The following is a 24,799-nucleotide window of genomic DNA, read 5'->3' as shown; positions in this document are numbered from 1 at the left end:
AATTGCAGCAAACTCAGGACTGTCCCTTTAAAACACGTCTTTGTGTTTATAATGTGCAAAAAAAGTAGAAAGATATAAATGTTTAAATATATCTATACAATATACTGTGCATATGTCAGCTACATGTATGCGCAAAATGTATAACAGGCTTCCGATAGTATTATGGGCCTATGGCGTTTATACTGAATAAACTGTCTGTCTGTAGCATTCAAACATGTAGTAAAACTGAATAAAACTCGTTCATTTTATTACAAGCGAGCGATAATATTCAACATTTAAATTGTATTCCACGTTTGCAAGAAATTATATTCTTCAAGGGCCGTTTTTCATGTTATAATTTTTTGGAGCCGTCCTGTATATGAACAGACAGATATGACTTCAGTTCGTATGTTGGAGTTCTAAAATATTTGAAAGAAATCATTGATAAAACATTTCGTGGGTGAATTTGTATGCTCCAAGATAAGACGTTTGTGTTATTCTTGGATGTCTTTCACGCTATTCTTAGATGTTAATCCATTCGATTTGATTTGTTACGCGTTTAGCCAAATTAAAACGTATAATTGTTGGAGGATGAAATGTTTAAAGATTTAAAATACTATAGACTGCGACGACTTGTCACTGTTAAAACGCTACAAAAGCAACACTAAGATTAAAGCTACAATTTCGTCTGCATTTTTACCAATTAATCATTTTGAAAAGACCACGCAGACTAAGTTTCTTCCAGTGATGCGCTTTACTTCGATCCCTGTTTGCTGTTATCACTGCGTCACATAAAGTTACGCTATTAGTTGTACGAACGGGGCGCTTTTTACACATTCTTTCCGCTATCTTCGTAAACCAATACACTGCATGCAGTTTATCCGTCAGCCGTACAAATGAACTGCATGCAAACCGTTCGTACGAACTAGGAGTCTTAGCATACGAATATGCCTTTTGGTCCACGTATTGGGTTTTACCTGCCCACACCATTTCACCACGACTAGTATATCCCTAACTAGTTCTCCGTACAAAACCGTAGTAGGTGCTGTCCTGCATGAACGAAATTGCGCACAAATGACATCCTTGTTGCCAGTCGGTAGTGGTCTATATATGGTAGAGCTCGAGATGCTTGGGTGGTCTCATTCTCTTAATGATTGCCTCCATCCCAACCAGTGCCCCACGACTGGTATATCAAAGGCCGTGGTATGGGTTGTCCTGTCTATGGAAAGTAGTAATTGATGCTTACTGTTAATGGAAAAATTTACCGGTTTTCTCTAAACATTGTATCAGAATGGTTAAATAGCTCTAAATGTGTTGTGTTTATATGTTGTGTGTGTATGTGTATGTGTGTTTTTTTGTGTTTGTGTGTGTGTGTGTGTGTGTGTGTGTGTGTGTGTGTGTGTGTGTGTGTGTGTGTGTTTACCAGTGTACTGAAAATGGCCATGAGACTATTAGCGAAAACATGCGAGTTCATTGAAACTATAATTACGTTTATTATATGCATACGTTTATAAACTATGTAATAAGTTGGGACAAAAGATTGCATCTTTAATATTAACACCGAAAATAAATATTATTGATCCAACATCACTTGCAGTTCCAAATCAGAATGTCCAATTAATTTAGTTTTCAACATTACGAGCAATTTACGTTTAATCAATGCTAATATTAGTTCTGAGTTTAATTGAAAAGAAAATTGATTGGACTAAATGTCAAACATCCAATGCTGGAAGTGGGATACCTGTTTGTTATAACCTGCCGTATGGGATGCAGTTTATAAATTATTTATTATTGAATATTCCAGCTTTCGAAAGCAAGCGAGATACATACTAGTGTGTGTCTCTCTCTCTCTCTCTCTCTCTCTCTCTCTCTCTCTCTCTCTCTCTCTCTCTCTCTCTCTCTCTCTCTCTCTCTCTCTCTCATATGTATGTGCATGAACGTAATGCAGACCCGTAGGAACGATATCTGATATCTGTAGGGGGGCACAGCCTCTAGTGGATCCAGATTTTTATTTTTATTTATGAAAGAGTAGCACCAAAAAACTCGTACATTTTTAAAAAAATGGGGGGAGGTGAAAATTCCACAACAAATTCTAAATCAATAACACTATATTATCAACTGTACATTATTCTTCATAATATTCTCCACAAACGTATCGCTTGAATTAAGGGAAAGCCAAGGCAGTGAGCGAGGAGGGTGATAGAATAAACTACTAAATCGTCTATATACGATACACATCGTATTCGGCATTAACGCGCAGTGCTTACATTAACACTTTCCAAAATGTTTTAATACTTCCCACATTAATCTAACATTTTATTAATCTGACATTTTATTACTTGAACCAGAAACAAAATCTTAACATCGCGCACTAGACAGCCAAAAGCTATATCTTTACTAGGTCATTGATTTATTGCTTTATGGAGTGAACGCATGTCCTTAGGTTTATTTGCCTCTGGGTATTTTTTATGTATCACCTTGCGATTGTGGCTTGTTGATAACCGACATGACAACTGTAGGTGGTACTAAGCTGCTACAGTTCGAGTGACCTAAATATTCAACTACCTGATTCAAGGTGTGTCATTTTGGACATTTCTCTTATGACGAACATAATATCAGACTGCTTAATACTCAACGATAAAGTTTTTAGCCCCCTTCCGGTCCAAATGAAGGGAACTGTAGGTTGTAAACCCGTCCTTCTGCCTGTCTCTTTGTCTGTCCGTCTGTCCGTCTGTCCTACATATAGTTTTCTGGATCTTTTTTTTCTATACAATGCCTCGAGCTATTGAGCCAAAAATGTGTGTATAGCTTTATCATATGCTATTACATACCATGTTTGACTGTCATGACGATGTACCCATTTTTGACGAGAGTAATGACCCTTAAACTTAAGAAATACAGAAATTTGTTTTCCGGACTCCCCCTCCCCCCCCCCCCCCCCCCCCCCCCCCCAAATGCCTCTAGCCATCGAGCTACCATTTTGAGTGTAGCGTTATCTTATAGAATTACAGATCAAGTTTGCCTTTCATGAACTACTACTTTTACTTCACACAATGGGTATTATCGGGCCAATTAAAAGTTAGTTTTTTAAGAGGTATACAGAGGACTTGTTTTTGTTGTGTTTTGTTTACTAGATATAGAGAGAGAGAGAGATAGATAGATAGATAAGATAGATATATTTGGATTATATATAATACTTAATATTGTTTTCTAATTTGTAGTATCCAAGTCGCTGTAGTTCAGCTGTTTCAGAAGAAGAAACTCAAAGAGAACGAACTAGGATCCCTACAAGAGACTGTTCGGTATGACGTTTTGCTTTGGTCTGCTCATTAGATCTTAGTTGTGCATCTTCAGATATACGAAATTTGGCCGGTTGGTACCCTCATAGGCGTACGGGCTCCCATCTTTATACGGGGAGGGAGGGGGGAGGGGGGGGGGGCGATTTTTCCCCGAATTCAACGAAAATGCTCGAATCTGTATAACAACATTTATTTGTATTGGCAATACTGCCAAACAGCTAAATATGGTTGCAAACGAATCACTATACATTTTTACATGGATTACAACCAATATTGTGGGTAGAATGAAGGAAATACATGGTGAAAATGGTTCAGGCCAGCTCATTTTGCCCGAATTTCTTTCGCTTTTGCCCGACTTTGATGATTTTTCTCCAACACTGGGGGCAGGGGTTGGGGTGGGGCGCCAGTTGCCCCTTACCCCCCTGTCTCGTACCCTATGAATGGGTGACCGTGCTGGAAAACCGACTGTAACAGTGATCGTCATATGTCCTGTATGTAACAAGGCACATATAAAAGATCTCTTGCTATTATTAATCAATGAACGACCCAGGACACATAATTAAATGTACCACCATATTACCTACAGATGGAATATCTGATTTCTAGTTTTTGTCGTTTTTGGTGTGACATGGGGCGGACGTAACCCAGTGATAAAGCGCTCGCTTGATGCACAGTCAATCTGGGATCGATCCCCCTTGGTGAGCCCATTGGGCTATTTGTCGTTCCAGCCAGTGTACCACAACTGGTATATCAAAGGCCGTGGTATGTGCTATTCTGTATGTGCGATGGTGCATATAAACGACCCCTTGCTACTAATGTAACGAGTTTCCTCTTTAAGACTGTCAAAATTACCAAATGTTTGACATCCAATAGCCAATGATTAATAAATCAATGTGCTTTAGTGGTGTCGTTAAACAAAACCAACTTTCAACTTTTGATATAACTATGGTTAGTTGTTCATGTATACATATGTGTGCAGTATAAAACTTGACGTTATTAACTTTGGGCTTTTAGTAATAGCACACACAATGAAAACTCAAAAACAACTTTTCATTGCAAATAACGACACACTATTAATGAATTGATGGATAATGTAATATGACATTAATGACTGGTATTCATGAGATACATTCACATGGAAACATAGCCAGTTATCATCAGTAATCGAGTTGCTATCGTAATCGAAAAGTTCAACCCCCCCCCCCCCCCCCCCCCCCCCCTTATCAAGGTCAGTATCTGGTGTGTCCACCATTGGTTCTTGAGCATGCGTGAAGACGACGGAGAAAGGATTGACAACAAACATCTCAAATAAGCCACAGGAATGTTCCTCCACTCCTCTTGCAACGCCTGTGCAAGCTCAGTGACGTTACGCGGTGGTGGCTGGCGGTGACGTACACGACGTCCTAACTCACCCCACGTGTTCATGTGGGTTCAAATCCGGTGAAACGGCGGGCCAGTTCATAACGGTGATACCGGCTTGTTACAGGAATGCCTGGGTAATTGTTGCAGTATGTGGACGGGCATTGTCTTGTTGAAACAGAAGGGGACCTCCTGGTCTTCGGTAACGGCGCAAAAGTGGCTGGAGAACTGGTCTTAGAATAACGTCAACATAACGCTGGGCTGTAAGGGCATCGTGGACAATGATGAGATCACTCCTGAAATCACAGTTGATTGCCTCCCATACCATCAGACAACCGCCGCCAAACCGATCACGTACCCTCACACATCCGTCAGCGTACCGTTCATGGAGTCTCCTGTACTCTTCCATCGGCAAAGGAGACAGAGAAACGGTACTCATCTGAGAAAACAATGCTCCGGTAAAAGGCTGGTGGATGATTACCATTCTGGAGAGCAAACTGTAGTCTCGCAGCACGATGTCGCGGTGTCATGATGTTACCGTTGTACGGGCGTCTGCATCTGAGTCCAGCCGTTCAGAGTCGACGGATGACCGTCATCGGATGAATATGCCTTCCATGACGTCCTATCGTGTTGCTTGCTGTCATCGTCGCAGTTCTGAACCGGTCACGGAGGTGGTGTCGTCGAATCTGCCGATCTTGGCGTGGGGTCGTAACGGGACGTTGACCAGGTCGAGGTCGATCACGGACACTCCCGGTCTGTTGATGACGTTCAACAAGTCGTCCAATAGTTGATGGATGGACTCTGAAGGTCCTAGCAACTTGGCTTTGCGAAGTCCCTCCTTGAACCATGCCCAACGCTCGCTCCTTTTGTTCTTCTCCGAGTCGTGACATTCGTAATGTGACGAGGAATATGACACCGTTACGTGACTTTTATGTGTCCACATACTGGCATTCCACGTGCATTGCATACAGCATGATTAAGCATGTAGTGAACGCATTTCATACCATTTTGTGTGTTTCTGCTATTGTATGTGTAACGAGAACAAAACTAGGATTAAAACCAAGACAAAAGTACCAATCAATGGCTTCCTCTCATAAATTGTTATTTTAAGTCCAATAAATATATTTTTCATTAATCACAACAAAATATTGAAAAATATCTGTTTTGCGTTTTCATTGTGTGTCAGCATATTTTGTCTATTTGCAGTTATCTTTCCGAAACGGAAATGGGGTCACTTATTTATGATTATTACAAGGTGAGATATGTTTTGTTTTAAATGTTTTTCAAAATATAACTGGACGTCGTTTGCTCTGATAATCTATAACACGCAGAAATGTGATATATACATGTATACAGTTTTAAAAAATATGTATAGGAAACCCCCCCCCCCCCCCCCCCCCACAAGCTGTCGGAAGCATAAATTTATTCGATTCCATGTCTCGGAAAGCTCAACTAAGGCCGAACTTACGAAGTCTGTTTTTCTTAAACGCAGGTGTTAAAGCATTGTAAATGTATGTAGTTACACGTGTGTAAGACTAAAACCGATGTTAAAGCATTGTAAATGTATGTAGTTACACGTGTGTAAGACTAAAACAGGTGTTAAAGCATTGTAAATGTATGTAGTTACACGTGTGTAAGACTAAAACAGGTGTTAAAGCATTGTAAATGTATGTAGTTACACCTGTGTAAGACTAAAACAGGTGTTAAAGCATTGTAAATGTATGTAGTTACACGTGTGTAAGACTAAAACAGATGTTAAAGCATTGTAAATGTATGTAGTTACACGTGTGTAAGACTAAAACAGGTGTTAAAGCATTGTAAATGTATGTAGTTACACGTGTGTAAGACTAAAACAGGTGTTAAAGCATTGTAAATGTATGTAGTTACACGTGTGTAAGACTAAAACAGTTGTAAATGTATGTAGTTACACATGTGTAAGACATAAACAGATGTTAAAGCATTGTAAATGTATGTAGTTACACGCGTGTAAGACTAAAACAGGTGTTAAAGCATTGTAAATGTATGTAGTTACACGCGTGTAAGACTAAAACAGATGTTAAAGCATTGTAAATGTATGTAGTTACACGCGTGTAAGACTAAAACAGGTGTTAAAGCATTGTAAATGTATGTAGTTACACGCGTGCAAGACTAAACAGGTGTTAAAGCATTGTAAATGTATGTAGTTACACGTGTGTAAGACATAAACAGGCTTGTTAAATTTGGCCTATGGTATATTTTCCACTATTAGAGCTGTTTTAATACATGTAATCAGACATCACTTACATTCGATTGTTTGAATTATCCATTTTGGAACATCAAAAGTGTTTTTGGTCTCCCAGGTGTTTGTTATACCACGAAATAGTTTTTTTTTTAATTTGAAAAAAACACGTACCTTTGAGAAGTAACGGTTATGGTAACAAGCTCTGTTCTATCTGTTATTTCCTCGATTTAACGTCTTTGGTAAATCCATTGTAATTTTATCTGGTTGTTAAAAGTTTGTAGATTAACCAAACTTCGTGTCCATTTTTACACGCTGAAACTAGGGTCTACGACTTTAAAAGATGGCACCCCAATATATTGTGTTAAATCGGCGTGTATAACAATCATCAATTAACGACACTTGGATCTAGGGCTAAGACGAACTAATTACCGCCCGCGAGCCAACCCTAACCCATCTGACCTTTCTTCCCTGCCTTTCATGACTACTGGCAATGGAGAAATTAAACAAATCTCTCATTCATTTAATATAATAAACCCTAGTCGCCGCTATTTCATCAGTTTGCACGCGTCCAGAACAAAGTTTGCAGTATTGCCTTTACGAAAGACGTGAAATACACGTGTATTCATTTCATTTTATGCAGTTTCCAACGTTTTAACACAAACCATACCATGATATTTCATAAATCAACCCCATGGAGCGCTGGGTGACCAGCCACTGTAGCCTATACGTAGTTGTTGTGCTATCCTGAGCGCTGGGTGACCAGCCACGGTAGCCTCTACATAGTGGTTGTGCTATCCTGAGCGCTGGGCGACCAGCCGCGGTAGCCTATACGTAGTTGTTGTGCTATCCTGAGCGCTGGGCGACCAGCCACGGTAGCCTGTACGTAGTGGTTGTGCTATCCTGAGCGCTGGGTGACCAGCCACGGTAGCCTGTACGTACTGGTTGTGCTATCTTGAGCGCTGGGTGACCAGCCACGATAGCCTATACGTAGTGGTTGTGCTATCGTAAGCGCTGGGTGACCAGTCACGGTAGCCTGTACGTAGTGGTATCCTGAGCGCTGTGTGACCAGCCACGGTAGCCTATAGCCTATGCGCAGTGGTTGGGCTATCCTGAGAACCTGAGAACACTAAGAATAATAAAACAGCCGACACTACACAGTTGGTTGACTCGTCAGATCAACACCATATGAAAAACACTCCTGTTATTTAAACAAATTAGTGCTAAAGATCCGTCTGCTGTTCAGAATACTCAGCATTAATATAAATTATGATTGACAGAGAAAATGAAGAAACCCAAATTGCTAAAAGTGATTTGGAAATCACAACTGTTAATACGAACAAAAATACAGACATTAGTGCCTGCTTTAATTTGTTATTAAAAAATATATAAAGATATGAATGCTTTAATGGTACTCTTCTATCTTTAATAGACTTGTACGTAATTTGTGATAAGAAACATTGGTGTTTTAATACAGAAACACACACACGCACGCACGCACACACACATACACACGCGTAGGTACTGAGGTTGCATTTTTATTCCGGCTGATCTTGACAGCTTAATGAACTGTATGCTTAGAGCAGCGTACTTGAACAAATCGAATAGAAGCACGAAAAGCACGTTAAAGTGAAAACACTGGCTGAAACGGGAAATAACCCAAATTAGTGAACCGAGAGATCGATTCTACGAGTAATCACATCTCATACCTCGTCTTAATATGGATCTTTTCATGTCATGAAATAGAACTTTTGAAGAGACGCGAACAATATTTAATGTCAAAATGGGTCACGAAATCAGTTGAAGCGTAATATAGAATTGACAGTAGCACGACTACATATGATTTCTATTTGTTTTTTCAGGATCAGTTGTTAAAAAAAGGAATGGTTATTCTTCGAGAGAATATCAAAAACGAAAGAGGTGAACATAGGGTTTTTATCGATTGTTATGACAAGTATAATTGGTAATATAAACATCAATGCATATCAATTGCGACTTTATGCTTGTATTTATGTATGTCCAAGAATGCTGTCCAAAGCACGCACACACTTTATCTGAGTTGTCCACAACAGAACTTGATAGTGGTTAGTGAGAGTCATCAGAGGTGGTTCTACTCTCTGACTGGAAGTCTACTGGGACACAAAGCTAGTACCTACCATCTTTCAACTCAGTAAACTAGCTAACAATTGGGTTATTGCAACAGTTTTATTTAAAATTAAGTAACGTTATCGTTATTTTATTGGCCTTGGCCTCGTTTTGCTATTCGTGCGTTGTAGTTACCATCATCATACTAAAGCCAGTCTGACGTATCTATGTACATGTTCGTAAATAATGTCAAATGGTGTTTTAAATTTGCCAGGCGCTGATCTGTTACAAATGCTGGGAGAAACCTGGAATTATTTCTTCAAGGAAATCCTGCCCGTCTTGCAATCCATGTTATATCCACTTCCGGTGAGTGAAACTATTAATAATGAAGTAAAATGAAAAAAAGAAAAGAAAGAAAGAAGAGATAATCATTTAATCAACTGATTAACAGAATAAATATTTTATGTGGACTTTATCACAGACAGAACAGTACATATCAAGGTCTTTGATATATATATTCCACAACTAATTGTAATATATTGATGTCTGTCACACCCACGAACATCGACATGGACCAATATGCGAAGACAATCATGTGATTTTCCAACCAAAACAGCACTTGGAACATTTAAATAATCACTAAATAATAGTGAAACCCATCATGTATATTGTCCCCGTTTACTAGATTTGCTATGCTTGAAAGTTTACAGTTCGGTGATTCATTTCATTAATGTTGTATGGTTTCTGTACAGCAAATTCATTAACTTTCTCTTTTAGCGTTCGCTTGATGCGCGGTCGATCTAGGATCGATCCCCGTCGGTGGACCCATTGGGCTATTTCTCGTTCCATCCAGTGCTCCACAACTGGTGTAACAAAGGCCGTGGTATGTACTATCCTGTCAGTGGGATGTTGCATATAAAAGATCCCTTGCTGCCAATCGAAAAAAGTAGCCCATGAAGTGGCGACAGCGGGTTTCCTCTCTCAATATCTGTGTGATCCTTAACCATATGCCTGACGCCATATAACCGTAAATAAAATGTGTTGAGTGCGTCGTTAAATAAAGCATTTCCTTCCTTCTAATTGTTTACTGAACTAATATGATGAGAAATTGCTACGATAGTTCACACAAATGGGCGATACACTACTTTGTGGATGTAGAGGACATCGCTTTATTACGACCAGCAGTGTGCTATGATATACGAGTAATACGGCAGGCCTCGGATTACAGTTATCTTCCCATTTGGTTGTCCAAAATCCGGAAGTTTCACCGCGCAAGTAGTCTGCTGTTTGACTGTGATTATTTCATGGCAGACAGCTATGAAGTGGCAACTGTTTGACTGAAGTGACAGGGGATAGCATGTAGTTTGTAAACATGTGTAACTTGCTGACATTGAAGACTTGTTTGTGGTAATTCCGGCCCATGCAAAAGTAGTGCTTTTTGTGTAAAATGGGTGTACTCCGGCCTGGTTTAGAGGGTGTGTCTGTTTAAACCAATATGCTGGGAGAAAGAGCTGGACAACAGGGGTTGTCCTTTTCAGGGTATGTGTCCCCCATGCAGGCAAAGGTACATACAAAACTTCACGGGCCTTCTGATATTAATAAAAATGTTATAGCCACTAAGGCTATATAGAAACATATAGCGAAATTAATTGTGGTCTGAGGCCAGCATTGGTCAGAAAGGATAATAATAACCCAGACGAGGTGTGTTTAAGTGACAGAAAACGCCGAACGTTGTTCAAGTTGTACTAAATTAAAGACTTTTTGGAGCCGGTACAGGGGTGCGAACCCAGTACCTACCAGCCTTATTACGATAGGTTTATAGTTAGTGCAGGAAGGATGAAATAGTCTTGTGTCGTGCTCGCATCGGTAATACATACGTGATCTATTCATCTATCTTGAAGAAGGATCCTCCATCTCAGTGAGCACTGACAGTGTACTTTGACAGTACGCCACATTTTTGTGGAGTGTAATCATCTGACGGAAACTAGAACATATATTTTTGGTCAAAGAAATGTGCTGGAATCCTTTTGATTCCATCCAGAACTTTTATTGCAATTTCTTCGAGATACTGACTTTTATTCTAAATTTTAATTTTATCTATCTGTGATATTTGTATTTTTTGCACACTTCTTTACACTGTTTTTATTTAACTCTTGAATTTTAATATTGATGTTGATCATCACTTTATTTGTTTGCATTACCATAGTTTGACACCCAATAGCTGATGTATTGTTCGTGCTGGGGTGTCGTTAAACATCTGTTATGTTATATTACGATAGTTTAGCCCCTGCGCTATCGAGACGCTGGAACATGTACTAGTTAACGTTAAGATAAGTTTTTGTGTTGTTGTTTTTCTTGCAGACTCACGATGTATCAATCCGCGACGTGACTCTATTAGGATTCAGAAATATAGTTCTACTAAAAGTGAGCATCGAAGGTTAGTTGATTAACAACAGTAATGTACTTTGTTTTAGGAAGAATTCTGTGAATACTTTGCTATCACATATACATTTTAAACCAACAGAAAGTAAAACAAGTAATTTGCTAGTGAAATCATACAGTATAGTCCTAGCTGTGCAAACCGTCATCCAATAATATCGTTTTTGTTTTGTTTAAAAAAATAAACACAAAAGAAAACAAAACAAACAAAACAAGAAAACAACAATACACCCCCAAAATACACTCAAAAACTCCCACAAAACACCAAAAGCACCCAGCAAAGTTTTCAATCAATAGTACATTCTGGTAATATGCCTTGCACCTCACATATTAAGTAATATATCATTACTGCGCCTTATATACACACTGGGTTATGACATTTATTACAAATTACAGAACACTTCAACTATACAAGAAAGCTATATTTAGAATGTACTGTACATAAAATTGTTTTATTAAACATTGTTTTGTACAACACAACCGTATGTCTGTATATGCTTATTCCACAAGACTGTACTTGTCATTTTACTGTTATAATTTGTGTACACTTCCAGATGCAATAGAACACAACAGGAACGAGACTCCTCCGCCTATAAAACAGATGCTCTTGGTCTTACAGGTCTGTTAGTTCTTTCATCTTGCTGTTTAAATATATAAGATTCCGTACGAACTATAATGATCTAGGTAAAACTAGAGCTGTTTCAAATAAAAATAATTTGAGTAATAATCTTGTAACATGCATATATATATTATGAAACAATAAGTTTTTTTAAACTTTTAACATTAGTTTTTAAAGCGGATGATTTAAGACAGAGAGGGCCGAATTTATGAAGCCTGTTTTTCTTAAAAGCAGGTGTTTAAACACAGTAAATGTATGTAGTTACACGCGTGTAGGACATCAATAGCTTTTGTAAATTCGGGCGTCAGTGTTCTTTCAATAAGTTAGATGATACAGTTATACATGCCACGGAAGACACTATTTATAGCAACCAACTTTCTGCAACAAACATTTCGTGTGTGTCCCTTCCATACTCAAATGCATGCATGCATGTAACCGCCATACTCTTTTGAAGAGTATTATATTATGAAACAATAAGTTTTTTCTAAACTTTTAACATTAGTTTTTTAAAGCGGGATGATTTAAGACAGAGAGGGCCGAATTTATGAAGACATGTTTTCTTAAAAGCAGGTGTTTAAACACAGTAAATGTATGTAGTTCAAGGTCCCTTTTAAGATCTTTACTGGCAGTTCGATGATATTTCACATTCAGTTGTAGATTTTTAACTTAATAAAGATGCTCTCTCTCTCTCTCTCTCTCTCTCTCTCTCTCTCTCTCTCTCTCTCTCTCTCTCTCTCTCTCTCTCTCTCTCTCTCTATATATATATCTATCTATCTATATCTATCTATCTATCTATCTCTCTCTCTCTGCGTGCGTCATTTACAGCATGTTACAATTTACATTTACAATTTCATTATCTTTAGTACTTTTTTTCACTGGTGTCATGCCCTTCCAGAAACACACACCTTTTATTCTGAACACCAGTCATCCCATTAACAGTGTGGATGTCCCCTCCCCCCTATTTGCTTTACTGTCTCACTATTTGTTTGGACTAGTTGGATTCGTCGTCATATTACAATTATTTGTTTAAATTACTATGCGTATTAATTAGTTAAAATCTACGTTTACGTTTCCACAACAGGGTGTCCCGGATCTATTTCCCGGTGAAAACTATTTTAAGTTGGAGAAGATGATAGCGAGAGTTGTCGTCCCTTATCTCGGTCTGCGTGGGCTGTACTTGGGACATCCGGAACCATCAATCAAAGCAAAGTCGCGAATGACTCCCAAAGTTATAATTACAGGTTTGCTCATATTAAATATACACTGTGTGTGTGTGTGTGTGTGTGTGTGTGTGTGTGTGTGTGTGTGTGTGTGTGTGTGTGTGTGTGTGTGTGTGTGTGTTTTAATGTAATAAAATGTTATAAAAAGGCATGTTAAAATGTATGCATTTCCTTCTTATGTTAATGAACATGAATTACATTAATATTCAGCTTGCATTGCATGACACTGCAGAAGGGTTGTTTTAAATTATTTAACATTCTCATCCTCCTCAATTTAACAATGTTTACAAATTATTTGTTATTTATTAGCCTTTTATTTAATTTGATGAAGGTTAATTATAAGTTCAGTTTTAATTAACAAACGCTAGCATCATTAATAACCACTTTTAATGTGCTCATTTAATACTCTGGTCAGGAGACAGTTGCCGTATGTATATCTATGTATGCAATTACTAACCTCAAAGACAAAAAAGCCATTATCTGTCATATTATCGACAAAATTAATATATGTATCATGATATTAAATTTTGTTTCCACTTTGAGAACATTCTTAAGTGAAAAATATGTAGATAGTTGAAATTTCATCACATTTAAAGCACAGTGAATTTTTTTGTATACGAAATTTCTATAATTTGTTTTCTTTGTTTTAAATTAATTTTGTGTTGCTTTATGTCAACAGCGGATTCGACAGAAGAAGATAAAAATGACTTTAATTCCTTCCCCAGTAGTGTGCAAACATGGTCACCTTCGGCAGCAAAACGTCTTTCCGGCCGACTGGCGACCGCTCTTGCGGGAAACAAGAAACTGGCACCAGTCGTGGAGAATGTGTTAACTTGTGAAGCGGGACACAGACGACACAGTATTATATCTTAAAGGTGCTATCTCACGATAAAACAGCTATACCTTGTTCCAGCCAACATTTTAACATAGTTAATGCTGATTCTGGGCTTCTACTGATCTGAAGAATTTGACAGCCTAAGGCCCAAAGACACGAAGCTGGGTCTGACGAGTATGGTGTATTTTGACATCTGGGTCTGTAGCTGTAACGTGTATATTAATGAGTTCATATATTTAGATAAAATTTACTTTTATAAACACCAAAAATAAGCATAAGAAATCAACATTGATTAATAAATACCTTTCCTGTTGTTTATTAGAAGAATGAAAGAGGAAGGTTCGAATATTGTGTAGCTGTCAGTCTGGCACTGAGGAAAACATAGCGCATGTTCTATGTCGTCTGTTGCCAGATCTGTAGTTCGTGCCAGCACAGACGCGGTGTGTTTTGTCACATTTGATTTATAGTGCGTTTCATTTTCGACTAGTACCATACTCGCCAGACCCAGACCCAGACCCAGCTTCAAATGTTTTATTTCATTGCTGTTTTGAAAACTGAAAAATAGATTTCGATCTATAAGTATCAACAGTTTACTAGTATTATTTGTGGTGAGCAATGAATGGAAACGAGGATGTATTTGTGTGATATTGAAGCCTTCAGTGTAAACACCAAGTGACTTTATTATCATGAAATATACTGAGGACTACTGTACAGCACACACGTCATTTTCATAATCATGTGTGTATATGACTATAATATATACTGACATCCAAAAGAAAATATACGAATATTCCGAGACTATGGAAGACAAACCAAAATATGTTGCATGTATAAAACATATTCGTGAGAGTGGTGTTTTGGCATGTTGGGAAAAAAATTTCATTCCATAAAAGAAGAAACATTTAACCACCATTTTATTTCAATTATCCATCTTATAAAGGAAATTAAATAATTTATTGTTGATTGGTATAGTTTCTCTTGGACGTCAATATATATGCTCACATCGGTCTCGCCTTGTCTTGCCTTGTACCCGATGTTGAACTACAGGCACATATTTAAGTTTGAATTTGCATTTTGTTTTGCAGGCTTTACCATTGTTTTTAAATATTGTTTGCTTCTTGTTTTTGTTTTGTGTTTCTTGTGTGTGTATATATATATATATATATATATATATATATATATATATATATATATATATATATATATATATATATATATATATTTGTGTGTGTGTGTGTGTTTGTGTGTGTGTGTGTGTGTTTGTAGATCTTTTAAAAATTGGTTTTGTTTGTATTTTGTTATAATGCAAATAGTCTCACAATATTTATGATTTGTATCAAAAAGCATTATACGTAATTCATTCCGTGGTGCCAATGCGCCAGTATGTAAAAGTGATAAAAATATTTGTTTACTGTATTGTTGATTATTAAGTAATATATTTTGTAATAATAAATATATTTATATTGTCATAATTTTGTTTTGTCTTTGTCATTTGAAAACATATACAGTACGGTAAGTAACACGACTGGTTGGAAAATATCAAACATTACATTTGTTACTATGATGATTAGCTAAAAAACATTGATGTTGTCTGGATGTTATCGATATACATTTCCTACTGAAACCAGGGGCCTAGCTTCCTTATACGCAGGTACGCAGCTGCGTACCACCCGAGATTACAAATATGTTTGTTTTTTATTAAAATATATGATGTAAATGCTTGTATGCTCTGTTTTATTCCATCGGCGAAAAAGTGTGCGTACCACCTGAAAATCCCAAGCTAAGCCCCTGGAATTGTGATGTTTCACGATGGCCACCAATTGAAAATAACAAAAGAAATATTCGCTTAACGAAGCCTTCATACTTTTTAAACTACCTATAATTAACTACACTATGGTTAGTTTGACATTTGGCAGAGAGAGGGAGGGAGGGGGGTAGGAATAGGTGGAGGAGGAATCCAGTCGGGTTTGATTTTAATAAATAATAATAAACCCCTTAAAAAGATGCCCTATTCGACAAATGAACAAGACTATTAAGAATGAGGATACAGCAAACCCAGCAATCTTAATTGTAAAAAACGGTTGAACAGTATAATATCTAATATTGTTTAAACATAGTATGTTACAAAGGAGTTTTTAAATAAACAATAGTTTAACAGTTTGATATATTACATTTTAAGCTAGAATCATGAGAATTTATTTAAATATTTAGAATTGATTATCACTAGTTATTTATTTTTTTCCCCACGACTGCGACATTTCATTTCGATTTTGATTATATATATTTTTGGGGGGATTTTGATTTTGCAGTCCATGTCGCAATGACATGTGAGATAAATAAACATTTTGCTACCTGAATTTTGCTGCCCAGGCTCTTGGCAAAAAATATGTTTTGTTTTGTTAAATGGACTATCCTGAGTTTTCAGCCAAAGCAAGACTTCCGTATCCCCCTAACAAAATAAACATACATCCTGCTCTTTCCTGTGTTTAAAACATTATCGTACCTTAACATGTTTTAAATGTTAAGCATTATATGGGCCTACGGATAAATACATTTGGAATGACCTTAGACCGAATTATTTCAAATTTCGTTTGGCTGTTGAAAGAAATAATAAATTCGTACGTACAAAAAATATATTTGAGACAAAAATACATTCATATTCTAAGCAAGACGGTGTAAGTAAATTGTAATTTTAATAATACAGCAATATTTTATTTACTAAAAACCTTTTGAAATATCTCCAAATTCTGAATAGTTCCTTTAATATATGTAACGTCTACACTGTGACCTTCACGAGTACAAATCATTGGATTCGAATACTCGAGGGACAAACTCGACCCGAGCACGAGTACCTGACACTTACACGAGATTATAATGAGACTAAGGAATAAAGTAAAATAGCATTATACATCTTAATTCCAGCACTGGACATTGATGCCAGATCATGCCATTGTATTGCATTCCACACTTTCGACTTTTGGTTTTCGCTCAATGTAGCACAGCCCTATAATGTAACCGGCGGCAAGCAAAAATATAATTAAATGAGAGCTCTCTTCTTTGAACCGGTACTCGAGTCCTGTGAACAGACTAGTCTTGCTGGATTCGGCCCGTGCCCGAGTACTCGAGTACTTGTGGTGACCTCAAGTCTACACAGGTTACAAATGGCGATTTCATTCATGACCTGCACATCTGTAGGCAGCTGTCGTTAAATTCTGCACTTAAACGGTTTTTTAGAAATCATATCATATTCATTAGAACTGGAGTTTTTTTGTGTGTTTGTATTTTACATTCGCTAGAGATATAGGTCAAGGATCAAGATGACACTACAGCTTTAAGACTCTCACAAGTAGACCCTACACCACAAAGAGAATTTGATATATTTGGCAAATGCGTGTTCGACAATAACAAGTGATTAATACAGAGCCAAAAATACCAGTTCTATTAGTTTACGAATCACATGTTTCTTCTTCTTCTTCAGATTAAAGTTATCGTGTGACAGATGCATCTTTCCTGTATTTCCTTTTAAGTAGACGTAATTACATAACATCTGACTCACCACTGGTGACCAAGTGCATGCGGCGCACAGGGAAACATTATGTTCAGCCGTGACAAGGTCGTCTGTATGGACCCGCAAAGATATTTTAAAGGGACAGTTCTGAATTTGCTGCCATTGTAAGATGTTCCGACTAATAAAATATTTTAACGACTAAAATTACATACTAAATATTTTTTCTTCTTTAGTATATGAGTGTCTGTATATTCAGTGTTTCCTGTTGTCCTATTATTTGTATGTAGCCCAAACTGGATTTGGTCTCCCAATAACTTCGTACGTACGAAAAAAAAACATATTTTGGGAAACGAAATGAAGTTTAAGCTACTACAATACTGGGACGACTAGAAACACATTTAAATATACAGCCACTGATATTTGATGCAGGAAAATGTATTTAATTCAAAGTAGTTGTCCTTGAAATGTATCTGGTAGTCCGTAACATCTTAACAATGACAACAAACTCAGGGCTGTCTCTTTAAGTGGATGGGCATGCTTCCTCGTGAATTTTTTGTCTCTATTTTATAGTATGTGGAAGAGGTTTGTTTTGTTTAACGACACCATTGGAGCACATTGATTTATCAATCATCAGCTATTGGATGTCAAACATTTGGTAATTCTGACACGTAGTCATCTGAGGAAACCCACTGCATTGTTCTATAAATAGCAAGGAATCTTTTATATGCACTTTCCCACAGATAAGAAATCACATACTAATTGAGATGTATTTTAATTGAGGTTTTCGATATTAGTCATTTTATATTATATTTATATGTTTAGAAACATGCTGAACCTAATGTCCGATGTGTGAAAAAGGCGTTTGATGGTGGGAGTGGCAAATATTGGAGTCAGTGTATGGCAACCTCCCCAAAACATGGGCACCTACTAAAAGGACTATTAATAGAGCAGATAACAGAAATGACCTTTCAAATGGTGATACAAGCATGAAACTTTACAAACGCGATCTCTTTGGGGAGTTCTTCAAATTCAATCAATGAGAAACTTGAAATATCAATATGGCAGTAATTTTTCAAGATGGTCGCTATTTTTTCCCCAACCATTGTCTGTTATTGACATGTATAATAATAACTTTGTCCCATTTTAGCCATCTTGGTGACTTTTTATGTACTAGCATTTTTTATTCAAAATGGCTTCCATACTTTCGGAAAACATAGTCACCAGCTACAATAGAAGAACATAAACTGGTACCAGTATACCTTATTACATAACCAAATCACTTTATCATCAAACACATATAGATGATATCCCGCGGGTGTTCTTCAAATCCAATAATGAGCCGCTTGAATTTTCAATATGGTTGTCATTTTTCAAGATGGCCGCCATACTGTCCTGCCAATGTTCATTATTGAGATTTATTTTAATGGAGATTTTCTATTTTAGTCCGTTAGTATTATTTTTATATATTTAGAAACATGCTGAACCTAACGTCTGATACGTAGGAAAGAACGCTGACGGCGGGAATGCAAAATATTGGGGTCAATGTACGTCAACCTCCTCAAAACATGGCCACGTACTAGTAAGACTACTGGCACCAGAAATTACCTTTCAAATGGTGATACATGCATGTAACTTTGCACAAATGATCTCTTTGGGGAGTTCTTCAAATTCAATCAATAAGCAACTTGAAATGTCAATATGGCGGTAATTTTTCAAGATGGCCGCCATTTTGTCCAACGATTGTCCGTTATAATAATAACTTGATCCAATTGTAGCCATCTTGGTGACTTTTTATGAACTAATATTTTAAAGCATGTTGAAAGTAATTCTCACTGTTGAATGTCCATAACAAACAGAACCACAGTCCCCAGAGCACATCCTGCAATTCTACCCCTTCTACAATGAAGCCAGAATAAAGCACTGGCCGAACGGAGCAACACTGGCTGTCAAGCTTTTGGGTTCCAAAGAAAACTTGACAGAGACAGCGTTTTTTTATCACCACAACCGGACTCCAAATCTAAAACATGATCAACTATAACTTGAACGCAGAAGAAGAAGAAAGTAATATCGACAATTTTTATTAAAATACATCTCAATAATGAACATTAGCAGGACAGTATGGCAGGCATCTTGAAAATGGCCACCATATTGAACATTCAAGTGGTTCATTGACTGGATTTGAAGAACGCCCCAGGAAGATCATCTGTATGTGTTTGATCATAAAGTGGTTTGGTTATGGAACAAGGTATACTGGTAGCAGCTTATGTTCTTCTATTGTACCTGGTGACTATTTATGCTGGAAATATGGCAGCCATTTTGAATATAAAACGTTAATTCTCATAATATTTTAAATATCAGAATTACTTTCAATTAGCTTTCAAATACTAGTACGTAAAAAGTCATCAAGATAGCTAAAGTTGGACAAAGTTATTATTATATATATCAATAACAAACAATAGTTGGGGGAAAATGGCGGCCATCTTGAAAAATTACTGCCATATTGACATTTTAAGTTGCTCATTGATTTTGAAGAACTCCCCAAAGAGATCATATGTGCAAAGTTTCATGCTTGTAACACCATTTGAAAGGTAATTTCTGTTATCTACTCTGTCAATAGCCCTTTTAGTAGGTGCCCATGTTTTGGGGAGGTTGCCATACACTGACCCCTAATATTTGCCACTTCCACCGCCAAAAACCTTTTTTGACAAATCACACATTAGGTTCAGCATGTTTCGAAACATATAAAAATAATAGAAAATGACTAATATCGAAAAACTCTGTTAAAATACATCTCAATAATGAACATTTGTAGGACAGTATGGCGACCATCTTTAAAAATGGCCACCATATTGAAATTTCAAGTGGTTCATTGATTGGAAGAACGCCCCAGTGGGATCATTTATGCCAAGTGTCATGTTTCTATCATCATTTGAAAGGTTCTCTCAGTTTTCTGTTCTTCCAATAGTGCTATTAGTAGTTGACCCTGTTTTGGGAGGGGGCCCTATTTTTACCCCCATATTTCCCACACCCACCACCAGAAGCCCGTTTACTAAAACCTTTCTGTTAACATATATAATGAGGAATAAAAAAAGCAGGTCTACATAATGTCCTCTCCGGGTGGCACATAGCTCATTCTGAACCGGTCTATACATTACTCTCATGGCCGTACCAACGTTTCATTGCTTCCGACGCTTCTGAAAACCACATAACTAATATGGTATTCGTATATCTCCATAAATGCTGCAATTACTTTCTTTTCTAAATATTATTAAATAGTCCGATCCTCTCTTCTTTCTCTTATTTATTTTTGGACTGTTCTTCTAAAATGCTCCAAATTATATAAATATTCGGCAGAGCAGTCAATTCTTTTTATTTTTGGCTTGTAACTTTTTATTTATTTTTTTAAAAATTCTATTAACTTTTTTACTAATGGCTTTTTTTAAAATTCTGTCCATTTTCAAATCTACCCTCCCCCCATCCCGAGTCAGGCCACCGATCTTATCGGAGGTCGGACTTTGGATGGGCGTGTTCGAAACCCGAGTGGTATATGAGCTCGTTAAAGTAGTTACCTACCTACCTATAAATGCTGCGGGTTTCCACTACATATGGTATTACATATGCCTAGTGTGCTGTTTGATCCATTTTGAATTTTCATCCTTTGTGTAATTTTGTTTAATTTTCAATGTTTACAATACATAACCTTTCTTATATGGTTTCTATAGTAACAAAAAAGACGGATGAAAAGTACAATTGAAAAAAACCCAACCGCTTTTAAATAGTGTTTTGTTAATACAGAATCTAATATTAAACGTAATTTCCCCGGCGTGTAGAAGAATATATATTTGGTAGGCTTTACCGAGTCATCTGCCTTTTTAAAACATTAATTCCAAAAGAAAATGCTATTGCTAGAAATGTATGTGCCATTTTACTGTCGTTAACAACCATTACATTAGCATAAGATTTATAATTTTCTGTACAAATGAACAATATGCAGCTATTCTCGAGTTTCACCGGCCTCGGTGGCGTCGTGGCAGGCCATCGGTCTACAGGCTGGTAGGTACTGGGTTCGGATCCCAGTCATGGCATGGAATTTGTAATCCAGATACCGACTCCAAACCCTGAGTGAGTGCTCCGCAAGGCTCAATGGGTAGATGTAAACCACTTGCACCGACCAGTGATCCATAACTGGTTCAACAAAGGCCATGGTTTGTGCTATCCTGCCTCTGGGAAGCGCAAATAAAAGATCCCTTGCTGCCTGTCGTAAAAGAGTAGCCTATGTGGCGACAGCGGGTTTCCTCTAAAAACATCTGTGTGGTCCTTAACCATATGTCTGACGCCATATAACCGTAAATAAAATGTGTTGAGTGCGTCGTTAAATAAAACACTTCTTTCTTCTATTCTCGAGTTTGTAAATTTGCCGAGCTTTCACTAGTCCTCTGAAATTGGATACTATAGATGTTGCTGGGCCACATTTTATGAGCATGTGTTTGCGCATTGTTGATAATGGATCCAGATAGGCCTTCAGGGAACATTAAGGTTTTTAAAACAGCATTTTACCACATAAAATATGTGCGTCTTATATGACCCATCATCGACAATGAGATACGGAACTCGGCGGAGTGGTGCAGTGGTTAAGCCATCGGACTTAATATTGTACTTTGTTCGACTCAATGGGTAGGTGTAAGACCACTACACCGACTTCTTTCTCACTAACCATTAACCCATTGTCCTGGACAGACAGCCTAGATAGCTGATGTGTGTGCCCAGCACTGCGTGCTTGAACGTTTATTGGATATGAACACGAACATAAGTTAAAATGAATGAATGAGCAAAGAGATAATGCCGAACATAATTCTGACCTACTCATGTTGTAACATATGTCGATTTCTAATTCATCACCATTCCAAAATGCAACAGTATTTCAAAACTTAACCACATACCCACCTCCCGAATGACATTTTAATGTAATTTGTTCTCCAGTTTTCAGGAATGGATTTTGTTGAAACATATTACCTAGTTAAATCGGCAATTGCAATTGTCTGATAACGTTGCCGCCATCTAGAGACAAAAAGTATACGTATCTTGAAACTTGAATCTTTGAAACTATGAAACTTTATTTCCGTACACTCAGGCCGTCAAACGACAGCATATGAGAAATTAGTGTACAATGGTAATTTACAGTGACAGGATAACTGGAGCTCTTCGTAGAATATATACAAACATAATTAAAAATAGCTATACACACATTTTAAAATGAAGACACATGGTATTATTAACATCACAGGATATTGTGATGCATTTGTTTGTACCAATCTGCTACGTCATGACATGTCCTAATATTAATCTTGTTTAATAGTATGGAGCAAATGTAGGCACTTGTGTTATTAGCATGTTGTGAATCCTGACCCGTGTCATCTTTTGGCTGAAGAAAATTAAAACGTTCTCCAACAAATAACCTGTCACCTCTAAAATAGTAATGGACTTTATCAATTTCTTCTCTTTTTTTCTTTTGTTTAACAACACCACTAGAGCACACTGATTTATTAATCTTTGGATGTCTAACATTTGGTCATTTTGACAGTCTTAGAGACGAAACCAGCTACATTTGTCATTAGTAGTAAGGGATATTTTATATGCACTATGCCACAGACAGGATAGCACATACCACGGCCAGTCGGACGTTAGTCAAACATTATCGAAGAACAAAGTTCGGTACATGACAAACATTAGCAGAGTAAGAATACTGTGGACGTATTTTCAAGTTTCGTAAATTTGCAAGCAACATCAAATAAACCAATGATGCAGCTCTAACGCCTAATCCAGACCGCCATCCAATGTGTCCAACCATCCCGATTCACAAAACAGATTTCAAAGAGTTGATTTATTTCACTAATATATATGTATACTAATAAAATAAACTATACATAAAACAGAATACACATATAAAACAATAGTGTATTATGCAATTTAAAAGAAGCACTGAAATAACACAAAACACAACCAGTAATACACTATGTTTCTGCTATGAATACGCAATGCGTATTTCTGTCATGAATTTAAACCGAATGCTTCGCAGCGTATATTATCGCGTATTCTATGTTGTATGTTTACGCAAAAACGCAGCTGCGTATTCGTAGCGTGTTAGGACGAAATACGTAAGCTTATTCGTGGCCTATTCGTACAGTATTCACGTGAATACGTCAAAAATACGCCAGCGGGTTCGCGCCGTTTCACACTGAATACAAACAGAAAAGAATCCAACATGATACCTTAATGAACTGAAATACGAGTGGATAATAGCTTCAGCAACTACATGTTCAAAATACACTGCCATTCTGTTCGGAATGTTTTTTATTGTTGATATTCGCTATCATTAGTTCGCCACTAACAATACGAAATATTTAGCCATGGGATGTTCCAGATGTTTTGTCCTGCTAACTGTTATTGAATAATATAAAATCGACTTTATAGTTGGTACTGAAATTAAACCTTCTAGTCAGATTACTCTGTTACCCATAGAATGGGAATAGCATACCAGTAGGAGTGTGGGGGGGGGGGGGGGGGGGGGGGGGGGGAGAGGGGGAGGGGGAGACACAAACCATATTTTTACCTTTATTTATAAAGAATAACACCAAAAAAACAACAACAAAAAAACACACAAAACAAACAACAACATTCATTTTCATTCTAAAAACTCAACGATATGTTTTAATATAAGTTTTAAACATTATTCGTTACATGTCAATTCATCGGTACCCTTTTGCCGCAAAACGGAATATAGTGAAATCAGTCAAAGAGTCGCGTCTTGAAGCGCTACCCCCTCAGTCCGTGCAATATCAGGCTCGTATGGGGGGGGGGGGGATGCGATCCCCCTCCCTAAATTACCAAAGGTCCACATTTTTTCTATCAAATTTATATCACGTTACGTAAACGTTTTTTTGGTAGGGGTTTTTCGCCATTGTTGGTCTTATCACGAGGAATTCGCACCCCCGCCCCATTAAAACTCCTGCGTACGGACCTGGATATGATGTATACGTACGTAAAGGGTGAAATCCCAATTTAGTACGATGCAACCTACCAGTCAATGACAAATAAATTTCTTGAGCTTCAATTTGCCCTTTGTTTCTTTAATATTATGTTGGTTATTTTGGGACATTTCTGTCAACAGAACACTATACTATATGAGTCCAGTAATAATAATAATAATAATAATAATAATAATAAAAATAAAGAAAACA

General features: G+C 37.2%; 1 protein-coding gene across 3 annotated transcripts in view; it reads left to right on the top strand.

Annotated features, from left to right (window-relative positions):
- Window positions 1–15,241, top strand: part of LOC121371035 (proline-rich protein 5-like) — a 29,740-nt gene extending 14,499 nt beyond the window's left edge. For all 3 annotated transcript variants that reach the window (XM_041496648.1, XM_041496650.1, XM_041496649.1), the window contains exons 3-10: window positions 3,201–3,281; window positions 5,844–5,892; window positions 8,718–8,775; window positions 9,215–9,306; window positions 11,302–11,377; window positions 11,934–11,998; window positions 13,080–13,239; window positions 13,898–15,241. In XM_041496648.1, coding sequence (XP_041352582.1) covers window positions 3,201–3,281; window positions 5,844–5,892; window positions 8,718–8,775; window positions 9,215–9,306; window positions 11,302–11,377; window positions 11,934–11,998; window positions 13,080–13,239; window positions 13,898–14,091 — 775 coding nt within the window. In that variant the 3' untranslated portion in view covers window positions 14,092–15,241. The remainder of the gene's footprint in view (window positions 1–3,200; window positions 3,282–5,843; window positions 5,893–8,717; window positions 8,776–9,214; window positions 9,307–11,301; window positions 11,378–11,933; window positions 11,999–13,079; window positions 13,240–13,897) is intronic.
- Window positions 15,242–24,799: the final 9,558 nt, after the last annotated feature.

This window comes from Gigantopelta aegis, chromosome 4 (assembly GCF_016097555.1).
Source record: "Gigantopelta aegis isolate Gae_Host chromosome 4, Gae_host_genome, whole genome shotgun sequence".
Classification (NCBI taxonomy): domain Eukaryota; kingdom Metazoa; phylum Mollusca; class Gastropoda; order Neomphalida; family Peltospiridae; genus Gigantopelta; species Gigantopelta aegis.
This window is presented reverse-complemented; position numbering and strand designations above follow the sequence as displayed.